General features: G+C 42.8%; 1 protein-coding gene across 1 annotated transcript; it reads left to right on the top strand.

Annotated features, from left to right (window-relative positions):
* The first annotated feature begins 6,040 nt into the window (after positions 1 to 6,040).
* Positions 6,041 to 16,030, top strand: LOC100835166 (serine carboxypeptidase-like 51). The gene is made up of 12 exons (XM_003560032.4): positions 6,041 to 6,346; positions 6,424 to 6,515; positions 6,606 to 6,713; positions 6,802 to 7,086; positions 7,176 to 7,243; positions 12,079 to 12,184; positions 12,348 to 12,517; positions 12,868 to 12,937; positions 13,034 to 13,084; positions 13,207 to 13,259; positions 15,370 to 15,517; positions 15,594 to 16,030. Exons 1-12 carry the CDS (start codon positions 6,238 to 6,240, stop codon positions 15,660 to 15,662), a joined length of 1,329 nt encoding a protein of 442 aa, XP_003560080.1. The 5' UTR covers positions 6,041 to 6,237; the 3' UTR covers positions 15,663 to 16,030.
* Positions 16,031 to 16,376: the final 346 nt, after the last annotated feature.

Genomic DNA, 16,376 nt, shown 5'->3' with positions numbered 1-16,376 from the left:
AGGCTTGTTAGGACCTAAATGCCTCTCAGATCTGATGTTTCATGTAATGGTGGCTAGCAGTACAATGAACCATGTGTATTTTGAAATTTAGTGCAATGTTATGACTGGTTTGGCATGAAGTTCATTTATTTGTTCTGGACAAAGTTCATTTAAAATATGTTTGCTCTGGACAAAGTTTGGGATGTATGTATGTATGCATGTGTGAATATTCTGGACAAAGTTTGGGATGTATGTATGTATGCATGCATGTGTGAATATTCTAGACAAAGTTTGACATACATGACTGCGAATATCCTGGAAAAAGTTTGAGATATATGACTGTGTAGTTCTTTGGCATATGGCTGGACAAAATTTGCATCCATGAACAGTCATATACATTTGAAGTTTTTTGGCATATATGCTGGATAGATTGTGCATATATTCTGTACAAAGTTTGACACACACACACACACACATATATATATATATATATATATATATATATATATATATATATATATATATATATATATATATATATATATATATATATATATAAACAAAATAGCAAAACAACGTCCAGGTACTTGCAATATGACCAAAATAGATTGTGCATCATAATGCCATTACAAACTTCATCAAGTCTCAAAGTAACTAAAATAGATTGCGCATCATAATGCCATTACAAACTTCATCAAGTCTCAAAGTAACCAAAATAGATTGTGCATCATAATGCCAATACACAGAACATCTGCCACATCACATAAATAAATAATGGCCTCATGACTCATGCTGGGAAGTAGATGACTCCTGGGTGTTGTGGCCTAGGCCGGCAGTGAAGTAGGAGTACAACCGGCTGTTTTCATAGCCGTGCACTCCTAAGCGTGATCCATTGCTGTGAAATGTCCTGCCTGTGACTCCCGATTGTTGTGTGCTGTTGTGAGCTGGAGGAGGGCCTGGAGCAGGTGCACGTTGCTGTGGATGACGGCTTGGAGCAGGTGCACGTTGCTGTGGACAAGGGCTTGGAGCAGCAGGTTGCTGCTGTGCATGAGCTCTCACAGTCTGCAAATGATAGTGAATTTGAAGTAATAATTTGTAACGAGGTGATAAAGAGATAAACAGATAATTTATTACCTTGTGCCCTGCCCTTCGTGCAGCGAGGTGTGGCTTAAGTACCTGGGCACAATTAGTGTACCTATGTCCTTGCATCTTGCAGTTTGAGCACTTAATGGTTGTCATTCGATTTTGCACACTTGTCTGTGATGGTTCATCTGCACCCTGCCGCCTCTTCTTCTGTTTTCTACCACGCTTAGTGCTGTACATGGGTGGATCAACATCACGTGTATCAGTCTTAGTCCATCCATGCTGGCCAGGTACTGGATAGATGAGATGTTTGTATGCTTCTTTGTACATAGGCTTTTTAAAGAACTCATGCACAAAATTCTCAGGGAATTGCTTGGATTTGTTGATAGCACAGATAGCATGCCTGCAAGGTATGCCTGTGAGGTCCCATTTGAAGCAACCACATGTTCTTGCAGCCAAGTTCACCTCATAAGTCCTGTCAAATCCTGTAACTTGCCACAGATCCCTTTGTGCACATACAGCATTACACCATCTAGCACTTTTCTTCTCCCACTCTAATCTTTCTACATAAGTAGGGAGTAATTTCCCATTGCACAGTTTCAACCCCATCTCTCTTTGCTGCAAATCTGGACATGAGTTTGGTCCTAATTGAATCAATCATGGTGACTATTGGCTTATTTCTAACATAATTTATATAGTTGTTAAACAACTCACTTAGGTTGTTGACCACAAGGTCAGTTTTGCAATGTGTATCTAGTGCATGTCTAGCCCAATGCCTAGGTGGTATCTTACTAAACCATTCCCATGCACCCTCATCATCCCTTTTCAGTTGTGCCATTGCTCTGTCAAAGTCATATTTATCAAATGCATATGCAGCCTGATCAACTAAGAGTTTTAAGTCCCCACTCTTGTAACCAACGGCTTTAAAATTTGCATATATGTGCCTTAGGTAGTACCTATGCCTAGAGTCAGGGAATACCAAATGTACAGCAGCTAATAGACCCTTCTGCCTATCTGACATGAATGTGTAGTTGCCAAACTGTCCTGCTGTTCCACCAAGAGCATACTTGAGCTGGTTGAGAAACCATGGCCATGTTGAGGTGTCTTCTGTTCCAACAACCCCAAATGCTAGGGGATAAAGATTATTATTACCATCCCTAACTGTTGCAGCAAGTACTTGAGCCCCATTACCCAACTTGAGAAAACAACCATCAATACCTGCATATGGAATAGATTAAACTAAGTTTGATTGCTTAAATTCAAACATATTTTACATGATTGATTGCTTTAAAGTTTGTGTACTTACCAATAAAGGGCCCGCATCCATTCTTGAAACCTTCTAGTTGGGCATGTAAACCAAAAAATAGTCCATAAAACCTAGGGTTCTGTTGAGGATCACCGGTAGGCATGACTGTTGACACAGTGCATCTAGACCTAACATTCTTCTCCATTACAGTCTGCATGTAATCTTTCAGTCTAGCATATTGCTTGTCTGCATCTCCTTGGACAGCTTCTAGAGCTTTATTCTTCCCCCTATAAGCCATATGCTTAGATATTTCAACTCCATGCTCTTTCATAATGGTGTCTTGTATAACAGTGATGTTGATGTGTGGATCACTCCTAATCAAATCCTCATACTTCCTGGCAATCCATGAGCTATTGATTCTTGATGCTTCTGTACTTGTGCCACAAGTGTGAGGCACATTGAGCTGTCTAATGTAGTGTGTGCTTTCTCCTTTTATGATAGATGAGATGAACATAAAAGGGCATGTCCCACTTGAGCCACAACAAACAACCACCCTTTCTTGATTATTCTTCAAGTATGTGAAGTTCCTGGTATAAGCAATGTGATAATCTTCAATGGCCTTCCTGACTTGTCTCACTGTAACAAAGCACATATCCACCTCTAGCTGCTCATGTGCATTGATTTTGTTCTCATCATAATAAACTCTGTCCTTTAGTGGCTTTGCTCTGCTCTTGTTCTTCATGACAAATCTTTTTGAAAGCAACTCAACTCCATCGTCATCACTTGAATCAGATATGCCGTTAATTTCAGAACTGCAACTATCACTAATGACAAATGCATCTTCCTTGGTGCCTGCAGCAAGCCTTTTCTTCAACTCTCTGGTCTTAGTTGCATTGAATTTTGAGTCTGCCCTTCTTCTTGCCCTGGCCTTGGCTGCCTTCTCCATGGCTGCCTTGGCCTTAGCTGCATTGTCAATGCCTCCCTTGCCCAATTCAGCCACATCATCAGCTTCATCATCATCACTTGCAGGGAACAATTCAGGTTCAAGTTCAATGTGGCCATCAACATTTTGAGCTGCACCACCCGAATCATCACTACCATCTAGATCACAAACATTGTCTTCCTGATTCAGATCAATTGGTTCATTCATTGACCCCTGGAAATTGTAATCCCAATTCAGACCAAACTAACTGTCAAAATTGCAATCCAAGTTCAAATCAAACTGACTGTTCATAGGCCAGTCTTGATGAATTTGATGTGGCTGTTCAAAGAAACAATCATATGGCCACTCCATACTGTATTTAGTGTTCCCCTCTTGTCTGCAACCATAGAGATTAAAAATGCAGTCTATTTAGCACATAACGTTCCAAAACAAGTACCTGAATCATAGAAAAAAAAATCAAGAAAAGGCTGCAACTGCAGCGGCCAAATCCAATAGACCCGGTTCCAAACTAATGGCCAAATCGAGCACAGAAACGCATCACTATCATAAACACACCCCTAATTTCAAGAATCGATACGAAATATACGTCGATCCAGTGCAAAAACTAAGACCACCAAAACTAGGGTTCTACGCGGGTGAAGGGTGAACCAAACCGGAAAATTCCAAAGGAACGAGGGAATAGATGGAGGCAAATGCTTTACCTCACGCCAGCGGAAGAGCCTTCTCCCGGGTCCATCGTCGGCGAGCGTCCCGCCTCGGCCGATGCCGGCCGCCGCCTCCTTCTTCCGCTCGGGTTCTGTGGGGACGAAGAACAGAGATGGACAGATGGGTGTACTCTGTATCGGGCGGCCTCCGTTCCTTTTATTCATTGGGCTTCAAACCCGACCCGCTCCAGCGTGGCTCCAACGTGGCTCTGATCTGTGGGTCCCACCTGTCAGAAAGCTGTTTAACGCGCTGAAACGAGGATTAAGACCTTAGCGCAACGGATTAGCCGTCGAGTGAGTGTTTCCTAAAAAAAGTCGTCGAGTGGGTGTTCTCCGCAACAATCCTCTGAAAGATTGGTGGAACGTGAAATTACCTCCATTTTGCGAGCCACTGGCCATGGTAAGTTTGGTAACTCCGGGAAGAGAAAGTTTGGCAACAGAGTACTGAGGCTTAGAGTGCATTAACCGTCTCACAAATTCACAATACATGACCAAATATTCTGAAGATCTTGGGAAAGAGCTAAAGCAAGTGCAGGCCTGAAGGCTGAAGCCCTGAAGCCTCCCGTGCGCTTTGCCATGCAAGTTCTTTATTCACATTTTCCTGCCTGTGCGCTTGCTTTGACGCTTTCTCTTTCTGCCTTCACATCCACCTTGTCCATGTCCCGTCAGAGACAGCACACCCGTCAGTGCAATCGAGCCATGATGCACCAAGCACCATGCATGCTGGTCACCGAAGGGTGCTTCGGACTTCGGTGCGTACGTGGTGAGATTCCCCGTGAGTCCTGGGACGCTGTCCACTTGCCAGGCTTTGATCGCTCTTCCTCGATGATTCACTCCATCGATGATGGTCGAACGACGTCTCGGAATGACCGGACAGACTTTTGTTTTGCATCTTAAATGACGTCCGATCGAGCTGTGATTTCCAACTCATCATGTGATGATCTGTCTGTCCGTCCCTTTCTCATTTTGCTTTCTTTACTTTCTCGCGATACAGACCGCGCGCTCAGAAACACTCTTGGTGTGTGCGTGTGTTGGTGTGGTGCGGTGTGGTGGTGGAGTTGGGAGTGCCCACCGAAATTAAAATTCATAATTATGTTGTAGCACGCGTGAGATTTTTTATGCTTCTAACTTTTGAGAATGTACAACTTGTTCCGGCGTCTTCGCACTGCTATTGCCCTAGTTTTAAGCTAGGCACCAACTTTGATCAAGTCGATCGGCATTTGGAGCAAAGTAATGGTGTACACCGTACAGAGGGGCGTTTTTTTCGGCTTCTCTTAGAACCTGTTCTCATCTAGCTTCCTGAAGAAGTCGCATCACAAATTTAGGTAGAATTTTAATTTAGGCCAAACTAGTTTATTAGTCTAATTAAATTTAGACGACGGCTTCTCAGGTAAGCCGGTCTAGGAAGCCGAAAAAAACTGGCCCAGAGTAGCTACAGTAGTCATTGCCAAGTCTTGAAATATTGAATCTCGACACAAGTATAGGTGATCACTGGTCGCGATGCACCAACTGACCAACGCTTCTCTTTGGGAGCTCATATGCACTGCCACCCATCAAAGTTTGTAGGTGCCGGTTGTACACGTCCAACATGTGAGCTAAGGGTGGCTTTGTCTCTATCGAGTTTGCCAGTGCTTCTAGGTTGAGTTGAAGAGGTTGTCTTTGGGGAAAGCAATTATCATGTGCTTCTAGGTTGCACGGGTGAGACTGAGCATTGCTTTCTTTTCTCGCACCACCGTCCTCCCGAGTCCTGATTCGCACGTCCATTTTCTTTTTGAACTTTCTGATTCGCACATCCTAATACTTACTCTGTTCAAAAAAAGATGTTTTAACTTTGTCAAAATTTGAACCTATCTAGACATGACTTAGTGTATACATGCATTTAAATTTAGTAAAAGTTAAGACATTTTTTGTTGGACGGAGGTAGTAATGATGCGTATTATGCCCGGTGGAAAACATAAAGCATCTGTATTTCACTGCAGCTGTTTTGGACACTTTTCTTTGTGGGTCCATTTCCATCTGACGGCAGCGCTGTGGGTCCATCAAGAGGGACGCCACAGGCATGTGCTTCAGTGCTTGCACAGTGTACAGTCTACAAGTCCCCCTGGCACTATTCTGGTCGATTGAGAGACCTCCGCTCAGGCCTGAACCTCGGCCGCAGTTCTTCACTTTTGTTTAATCCTACTAGGGATTGGGTGGAGTGAGGAGATCAACTAATCCCAACGGAGGCCCCCATTCCCTGCAACCGAAACGAGAGACAGCTGGCTGGTCACCGGAGAGACGAGATGAACGTGTTCGTTCGATTCGGTTTGACCGCTCTATGCGTCTTCCTGCTCTCCGGTAGCTTCGCCGACGCCTACGAAGAGCAATGGGGATACGTGCAAGTGCGGGAGAGTAAGTAAACCTCTCTTCAGTACATTACATTGCATCAGCGTATATCAATCCTCACATTAGGAGTGGACAACTTGCAGAGGCTCATATGTTTTACTGGAGTTACCGGAGCCCACAACGCAGTGTTTCATCCATGGCCAGGCCAACCATCCTCTGGCTGCAAGGCGGTCCGGTGCGATTTCACGTGTCTATTTATTTATTTTTGCCCGAGAAAACTGAGCATCAGCTTAACTTAATCATGTCATTGTCATGTTTGTTTCAGGGAGGGTCTGGAGTCGGCCGTGGCAACTTTCTGGAGATCGGACCACTCGACGTCAACCTGCAGCCGCGCAACTCGACGTGGCTGCGGAAGGCTGATCTCATCTTCGTGGTCAGTGAGCCGTATTACTTACAGTAATTAACTTCTTCATGCACGAGTTTAAGGAACTGATCTTAATCATGGCAACGCGTGCGTGCAGGACTGCCCGGTGGGCGTCGGGTACAGCTACGTGGAGGACGCGAGCGCGCTGGCGACGACGGACGCTCAGGTGGCTGCAGACACCATGGTGCTCCTCAAGAACATCAGCGAGAGGATACCCGCCCTGCAGAGCAGCCCGCTGTTCCTCGTCGGCGAGTCCTACGGCGGCAAGCTCGCCGCCATGATTGGCGTCTCCGTGGCAAGGGCCATCCGTGCCGGCACCCTCAATCTGAAGCTAGGCGGCGTTGTGCTTGGGAATAGCTGGATTTCGCCAGCCGATTTCGCGGTGAGAAAAATCATTTATTTTTAATCTCTTGAGTTTCTCCGTCAAGTGGATCGGTCTTGTCCAACAATGTGCTTTTGATCCACATGCAGGTCTCACACGCGCGTCTGCTGCACGACGTGTCGAGGTTGAACGACATCGCTGTAGGCCCCGCCAACAGGTATATACTGCATGAGAGTTCTTCCCTAACCGCACTGAATCCATGCATAGGACTAGGGATTAGCCCCTGTGAAGGAGCACTTTTTTTTCATTGAGGAAATTACGAAGGAGCACTTGTAATCCCATACGAAGTAGCACTTGTCACCCGCAAAAAAAGAAAAAGAAAAGAAAGAGTAGCACTTGTGGGCAGCATGGTCATGGTGGGCTAGTTTGTTGCTTGGGCCTTTTGGGTCTTTGGCAATTAGGCCTCCGCACGCGGTCAACACGATCCAAGTATCCAACTGCCGCCCCTCTCTTCCTCCAAGTTCCAACCGCCGCCGGTCGCCGCCCCTCTCTACCTTCGTCCGTTGCTACCGCTTGCTAGGTTCCTCTCCCGGAAGCGAAGCGCCGCCGCCGCTGCCGTGGTGGACGAGATGCAGCGGGCAGATGAAGGGACGCTGCCCCCTGCGACCGGCGCCTCTCCTCTCCTCCAGCACGGCGTCGAACTCCTCTGCTTCGGCACGGCGAAGGCCTTGCGACGGCAGTTCCGGCGAGCAGCGGCCGCTTCCACGACCAGCAGCATTAGTAATCAAATGGTTCCCTTTACCTGGACATCGACTTTATTCTTCAGGGGCCATGCAGCCTACTTGATTTTATTCTGATTGCGAGGTCAGTATAGTTGTTAACTCTTCCAAGAACAACTGCTTTCTCATCATGCATGTCATTGCAGGCAAGTGCGAGAACCCTCGACAAATTAACATGTTGTTTGAGTTTTTTATGGTCCTGAAGATATTCTGATCTGATCTGCTTTTGTTGTGCCGAATCCTGTTCCGTGGCTTATGCAAGGACCTAGAACGATTACTCAGGATTTGCCAGTCTTTCTGTGAGGCTAACATCCAATTGGCGATTCACAATTCTTCAGATCATAACAATGTACTATTGACTAATCGAGAACTGATAATAGCATCAGATGTATTATTATGCGAACTGTCCTGGATTCCTACTCTTGAGTATAAAGAACATGAATACAAAGGCCGTGGGCTGTTTTGTTTTCACACATTAGATGTATTATTATGCGAACTGTCCTGAATTCCTGATAAAATCATACAAGTAGCATGTCCTAACACCTAACTATCTATTGGCATCTTTGTCCGTTTTGATTTGCCTACCAATAACTAACATGTACTCCCTCCGATCCATAAGTACAACTTTGTACTAAATCCAAGACACTTATTATGGATTTGAGGGAGTATAGTTGACTTCACTTAACTACTGACAAGTACTCTATGAAGTATGCATGTAAATATTATTTCTTGGCCACTGTCTCCTGTTGTTGTGTCTGAGAATTGCTCAGTGGTTTGAGTTCTTGTGTGCCATTTTTCTCTTTTGACCCAAATTTGTGTACTACTAAGAATGTCTTATCCATGAAGAAAGGTACTACTAAGAATGTCTTATCTTTCTGGGCAAGGTACACATTTTCTTTCTAACATGCTCCCAGCCTAATTAATACTGTACAACACACTGAACATGATTTTGTATTTGACACAAACTGCTAATGATAAAAAAAGGGGCTTGAAACAGGTTTATATCAAGCACATAGCCTTCTTAGTGGTAGTTAGAAGATGTACAATGGAGAAAGGAAAGCCGATATGGATAGTTGGTGTGATTGGTACTTCTTCTTAGGTTTCTCAGGTTCTACTACTATTTTAATTTCTGCTATGGTAGGAGCTGATTCTGCTACAATAGTTGCATGTAATGATATCTGAATTTTTTACCTTTCTTCTTTGATTTATTGCTGTTTTGACCCTTTGAGAGTTGTGAGCTAAACATTCTGTTTTAACGGGGTCTGATCCAGGAGACAAATTGATTATATGAATTTTGCTCGTACAATATGGGTTCCATATCTCTAGGTTTAGCTGGAAAAGTCTTCGACAACCTTTTGATTCAGTTGCTGGAATATCCCAGTTTGTATATTTTGAACACCAGGTGGCATTGGGACTAGATGCACCCAGATCTTAATGTTTTGATATCAAGACTTCAACTATGTTACAAGTTGTCAAATCTGAGTCCTTTCGATTGATCCGCCTGACTATGTTGTCCTTGCGCCACACCTTGGACAACAGCCCCATCGTTGGGGCGGTCATAGCCTTAGCCTTCCAGCCCTTCCTTGAGCACCTTCTTCAAGATCGTTTTGTTGTTGTCGATCAATGACCTCACATTCTTTTGTTTGTAATTTGTGCTCATATTGCACTAAAATAGCTAGAAGCAAACTCTTGTTTAAAATTATTTACTAGATACTATATGTATGAACCAAGTTTCTATTTCATGCTCTCATGTTTTTTGTGATTTCATCTTCAACGTTTCGTTATCCTCGACTTTTGTTTTTCCTACCATTTGGACATTACAGCAGTATGTATTCTGTTGCAACGCACGGGCACCCTGCTAGTTAAGATTAAAAGCTAATCTATTGGTGTTAGTACTGGTCTGCTCCCCTATATGATAGGGGGGGCCGATCGATTGGTTGTCAGGGTGGAAATAGGGTAAAAGTGGGTAAAAAAATTCAACTTAATGCTAATTGGCTATTTTTAGGATTTATTGGTTGTGATATCCTGATCTATCAAATCAATGGTCAGAAATTTTGGTTTTTTTTCTTTAGATCAAAGGCTTTTCGCCCCGTTCCATTGCATAGAATGAAACGACAATATTCAGTTAAGCTCCCATTACAGGCCTGTGAAACGGCCACAATACCAGAAAGGCTCAAAATAGCAAAATGCAAGATGGAAACGGCAGAACACTGCCACTACAGTATCAAAGCTTTGCAATATGAAAAACTCCCAAGGCCGCAGCACATCATTGAGGGTAATCAGCAATTTAGTTCAGCTTCAGGGAGTGTCTTGGAGCCAGCAGTTGCGGAGTTCCTGGGCCAGCTTCAGCAGTTCGACGCTTTTTGATCACTTCAGCCGGGGAATTTCCACACACTTCTGCTCCAGCAGGAAGAGGCATCTGTCCCAGATTTGTGTATCTCGTTTGGGGCATAGCGGTTGCCAGCGCTTCAACAAGCGCAGTGATTTCCTCCACAGGACCTGTATATTCATCCACACATGACGATGGAATAATAACTCGTTACGAAACTTCCAGATTGTCCATATGAGGGCAGTAGTTATCATGTTAACAACACCATTTCGTTCATTACATAACCAATAAGTGGCCATTTGTTCATATGAAGTAATCTCAGTTTTTTGTATAATGTCAGCAACCTCATGGAACATAAGCCTAGACACCACACATTCAAAGAATAAGTGATTGACAGTTTCAGGTTCAGTGCAGAAAAGGCAAGTTTTGTCAGCTAGGTGTTGCCTTTTACTCAAGTTATCTCTAGTAAGGATCTTGTTATGGCTTAGTAGCCAGAGGAACACATGCACTCTGGGTGGTACTGTAATGTTCCATAATGCAGGAACATATATAGCAGCCACCCCTCTAAAATTAACTATTGCATATAAAGATTGTGAAGTGTATATGCCAGTTTGATTCAGCTTCCAGACCATCTGATCTTTCTCTGAAGAAAAAGATAAACTAGTAATGATTCGGGAAATAGCTTCCCATTGCTCCACTAGTCTAGGACCAAAACTTCTCCTAAAGGAGAGTTTGATTTCTGAACCATCCCAAACATCATCTATGGTTGCCAACTGTTCATTGCAGATCACATAAAGGTCCCAGAATTGTATGGCAATGCTTGAACCTCCAAACCATTGATCCTCCCAAAACCTTATGGACTTACCATCACCAACAATCCACTGATACCCTAGCTTAGCAGCATTACTAGCCCATAAAACCCCTTTCCAAAAATTTGATCCATTTCTTTCCTCACATGCAAAGATGTTGGAGTTGGAGGCGTCATACTTAAAATCAACAATCTGTTTCCATAACCTGTTAGTGTCCAGGTTATATCTTCTAATCCAGGAGGCAAGAAGTGTGACATTCAGGTCACGCAAGTTGGGTATTCCTAGGCCTCCAAATTCTTTTCTCATGGCCATCATTTCCCAATTAGCTAAGTGATATTTGTGGTGTCCTTCATAGTTATCCCACAAACAGTGTGCCATCTGGGTATTAATGGCATGCAAGGCCCAATTAGGGAATTTAATGAAAGAGAGGAGATAGATGGGAATGCTTGCTAGGCATGCCCTAATTAGGGTAACTCTCCCTCCAATAGAGAGGAGCCTGCCCCTCCAGCCAGCAATCCTCTTGATAACTTTGTCCACTGCAGGTTGGAGATCTTCTTTTCTCAATTTACTGTGATGTAGAGGTACTCCAAGGTAAGTAATGGGAAGTGTTCCTTTTTTACAGCCAAAGATCTGAGATAGTGAGTTAGTATCATCCTCCTCCAGGTTCATGGGGATTAGGTCAGACTTATGGTAGTTGATTTTCATACCAGAAATTTGTTCAAATAATGTGAGAATCCACTTTAAGTTCTGAGCCATTTGTAGATCATTTCTCAGGAAAATTAATGTATCATCAGCATATTTGCAGGTTGGGTAGAAATTTTGGTTTTTAGATGAAAAACAATATTGTTCGTGCTTGCTTGAGGCTGAAAAAATTGAACAATCTGGTTGTCACCGAATAAACTATTCGTGGAACAGTGGTTCACACTAGACATAACATCAATTGCTCCTCAGCTTTTCCTACAGCCATCCAAAAACGTCTCGTGAATCTTTTTCTATGTTTTATGAATCATCTATTTCGCACTGGTCTTCCTTTCATATTCGTATATTCTCTTATATTCCTAAGTTTTGTATCCCGTGTTCCAAACGGGGCCTTAATTTGCCTCGACCTCCAATGGCATGGGTATCTCCTTCTCAGAATGGCAGCAACGGTAAAGGAGAAGATGGCAGTGGGACAATTTGCGATGGCACGGAAGACGTGGATTGATCTGCTTGATCTGATCGACTACCATAGTAACAGCGTAGTAAGTGTTTTGTAATTACCGAAGACTCCAACACTTTGCATCAGACATTTTGTAGATTTCAGCTATGAATGGCAGGTTTTGCAGATATTTACCAAGATTGTTCTCATGATAAAATATTAACAGTACTCAGCACAAATTGAGAAACATGCATGACTTTTTGCAGAACATGGAAAATTTCTTGCTTGACACCAGCATGAACCCTATCTTGGAAAACCCGTCGTCACTGAGAAGCTCCCAATTAATGAGCCAAGTGTCTCCGGCCGCGAACACCATTGATGCCATCATGAATGGTGTTATCAAGAAAAAACTCATGATCATCCCTAAGAACCTCATGTAAGCGTCATCACTTTTTATACTAGCAAATAGTCCGTGTGTTGCAGTGGGATTTTTTTACAAACCATTTTATTTTCTTTAAGATAAGACAGAAAACATCAAGCAAATAGTAGTATTGGGTTATTAGCCAATGAATCACAAAAAATAGATGGCCCATGTTTTATTGGGTGTACCTTCAAATTTCTGATGGGCAAGCAGGGTCCTGGGATATCAGGGTCCTTGGGGCAACATAACATAGAGGGGCCTTTTACAGTTCACAAAAGCATACAAAAACCTAATGTTCTTTCTATTTCAAATACATATTCAACGCATCAAACATGACTGAACTAACAATTTCAGTTAAACCGCAGTTGGCAAGAGGCGTCGATTCAGGTCCATGACGCACTGGCTAACACGTTTATGAAGCCAGCGATCAATGAGGTAAGCAAACTATTTTATGGCTCTATCTAACTGATCTAATTTAGTTGACTGTGACGGAATTTGTTGCGTTTAATATGCTCAATTCTTCATGCTCAGGTTGATGCGTTGCTAGCATATGGTGTGAATGTGACCGTGTATAATGGACAGGTCAGTAGCAAATGCTCCTCGTCACTCCGCAGCTTAGATTTTTATATCTTCAACTAAATGGATATACTTTATCTTCAGAATTTAGTATACTGAATAAAAGTATATGTGTTTGTCTTCTGAAGCTTGATGTAATCTGCCCGACGATCGGCGTAGAAGCATGGGTGAAGAAACTCAAGTAAGCATCTTCATCTGCCCATTTTGCTAGTTTGTACATAGTTCTTTATATAAAAGGTATTATTTTTATTACGTCTTTGAGAATTCCAAAGAAGTTTGGGAGAACTTAATGAAAAAGGAAAAACTGGATCACCCGGCTTATAAGGGCTATTCCAAACTACACCCGTACAAACCCCAAAGAACAAAATTCTGTCCCTGGAACTACCCCCTTTCACCTAGACTAGAAAAGGGCAGTACCCCTGACTCGCACCCGTGTCATTCTTCCATTACAAAAGCACATATAAGGAATGATGTGGGACTTTGAATATTTCTAACACGGGACACCCCTAAAGTGGCAAAGCCTTTGTATATGAGGGCGTTTGTATTCACATGCAGTGAGTTTTCTGGGGATTATTAGCACAGGTATCTCAAAGTAGGGATGAACACAAGAGTAGCAATGAACCCACCTCATTGTCAAAAGGTGAAGACTGACCAGTTCTTTTACCGTCCTCTAATTCCTCCATGATCACTTCCCCAACCACCGGAGGTCCAGAGCATGACAGAACCACCAGCCATAAGGTGATTCACTGGTTCGAAGCTGTCAGCCAGGCTGCACCGCCACAGATGTCATAGGTTACCTCCACTTGTTTATGAACAGGCAAAAATAACAAAAACAAATTAGCTAGCATGAGTTTACCTGGCGCCGTAGGTATTAATCTCTGGAATGTCTTCATTGACATAACACCTGCACGCCGAGCTTCCACTGAGGCTGTGCTCACCTACAGCAGTAGCTTATTATATTAGGCAAAAGTACAACCCAGGCTAACAATAATTGGAATGCACAGAGGATAAAGACAAATGGTTGCAAATAAAGATGAACTCACCTATTCCATTCAGCAAGAATCTTCAGCAACTGTGATTTTCAGTTTTAGCTACATGTTCCATTCTTCATGGTAGCTATTTGCATTAACTGAATGATAAATGACCTGTTAAAAAACAGATAAATGTGGCACATATTGGTTGATGAGTTTCTCTAAACTCAGTCTGAAAAGACAGAAACTAAAATAGCAGTAATAAAATAAATGCAGTCTCTGTTGATGTTGCAACCCAGTAATAATGTTGCCGTGAAGTGTGAACTGCTACAGCATTGGGGTTTTAATTAATGACAGGGGCAGGCGACAGCCTGACAGGACATGTGTTGTGGCTTAGCCACTGCAACATGTCATTTCTTTCTTTTATCATGTTGCTTCTTGGATTTAGTAACTCCCAGGACATAATAATAACAACAGGTGGTAATAAATCAAAACAGTAAGGCTGTTGGGTTTAATCTTCTTAACAGGTCTTCCTTCCTCTTAACCTTGGTTGGTGAACGCTGCTTTGCTTGCATCTGGCTGGATGAGTGGAAGGCTTTATGTGGTCATTATCAGTAAAACCTGGACAAAGTTGGTTTTAAACGATCATTATCACCGGAAAAGAATAAAAAAACACATGCTTTGCATTACAGAACCGATCTCTACTTTTTCCCTTTTCTGATATTTTGCGCAAAGGACTGACAAATGCATGAAAAAGATGTCACAAATTTTGTTGATTCAGAAAAGAATGACATTCATGGTCATGCTAGGATTCATTAGGATAACATAGGGCATCTGCATCGAGTGCGAAGTAATCCATATCAGCAGCAGCCTAAGCAATATATGTTTCAGAGATCATTTTTGTTTTTTGATGGGGAAGGTATGGGCCATCATTATTGGATGCAAACTATGAGCTTTTCCTTTTTATATACTGAGATGAAGTGATTGTGACCAATTCATCAAGAGAGCAAGAGAAAACCACCTATAAGAGGCCTTAAAGAAGGCCTGCTGCAAAGCCTTGCATCTGACATACAGCGCAGGAGGGCGCTCTTTATAGGATCACTTGTGGTTTAAATATTCTCTTTGAGTAGGTCCATAAAGGACTATAAGCTCTCACTGAAAACTATCTCCTTATACCGCAACATCACGCTTATATATGTTCCCCTTGCAAAGAAATGTGACCTCTATGTCTCCTTCTGCAACTCCCATCAGCAAACCTCCTCATAATTCATACATGTATCATGTATGCCTTGAAATTTCCAATCTAATCATCCTTTTCAGATGGGATGGCCTGAAGAACTTCTTGAGCCTGCCAAGGGATCCTTTGCGTTACCGTGACTCTTCGAAACACCTTTCGAGAGCCATCGAGGCATATGTTAGATCATACAAGAGCTTAAATTTCTACTGGATCCTCTTGGCTGGACACATGGTAAGTCTCAATTTATACATGTCAGTATTCGACAAAATAATTAGGTTTTATGCCAAAGCTGAAGTGTTATCTACAGGTGCCTGTCGACCAGCGTGCTGTTGCATTGGGAATGATCAGCAGCATTATCGAGTCACCAGACAACTAGGGTAGTATCCAATGTGATATATGTGTGTAATTAAATTAGAGTAAATAGCAGCATGAGCACAGCTAGCTATATTCATGGTATTCACCTCATCACCTGTATGGACAACCTTGCCTAGTTGTTGGTTTGCATCACCTTCGGTAATGCGTGCACATGATGTCTCATGGCTCCTAAACAAACAGTAGGCAACCATGAGTACAGTGGCCCTTCTTTTCTTTTGCGTGCCACAGAAAGAGCAAGCAGGCATGCACACAACACTTGGAATAAATCTCATGGGCTACTAATTTCAGTTTGTAGCTTTGTTCGTTGTAATTAATTACTAATAAATATTTTATTTTATCTTGCATCTGGAATCGAAATTTTATTTCCTACTCTTAAAATTACCTCATGCTATGCAAAAAAGTAATAATCAAAAGTTGATTCTGCTTTATTGTTAACATCTTTTGCTGACGGAATAATTTTGCTTGTGTAAAGCAATATTCATGCGATCAAGGGAGTAGACATCAATCAATAAGGAACGACACCATATTGGAGTGATTCGATCAGTGCAAAGGACATGCGACAACAAACACACATAATTTTCTCAGCAAGAAAACCCAGAGCACCAGTTGTGGGAAGAGAATTCGCGGAGTAGCTTCTATTTACGGTAATCTGCCACCGCAAAGGGAAAACGTTTGGGCTGTTCTTTTTCTTTCTCCCTCGTCCACGTTCAACGCG

Source organism: Brachypodium distachyon, chromosome 1 (genome assembly GCF_000005505.3).
Source record: "Brachypodium distachyon strain Bd21 chromosome 1, Brachypodium_distachyon_v3.0, whole genome shotgun sequence".
NCBI lineage: Eukaryota > Viridiplantae > Streptophyta > Magnoliopsida > Poales > Poaceae > Brachypodium > Brachypodium distachyon.
Note: the sequence above shows the minus strand (reverse complement) of the source record. Positions and strands in the feature narration are given on the sequence as shown.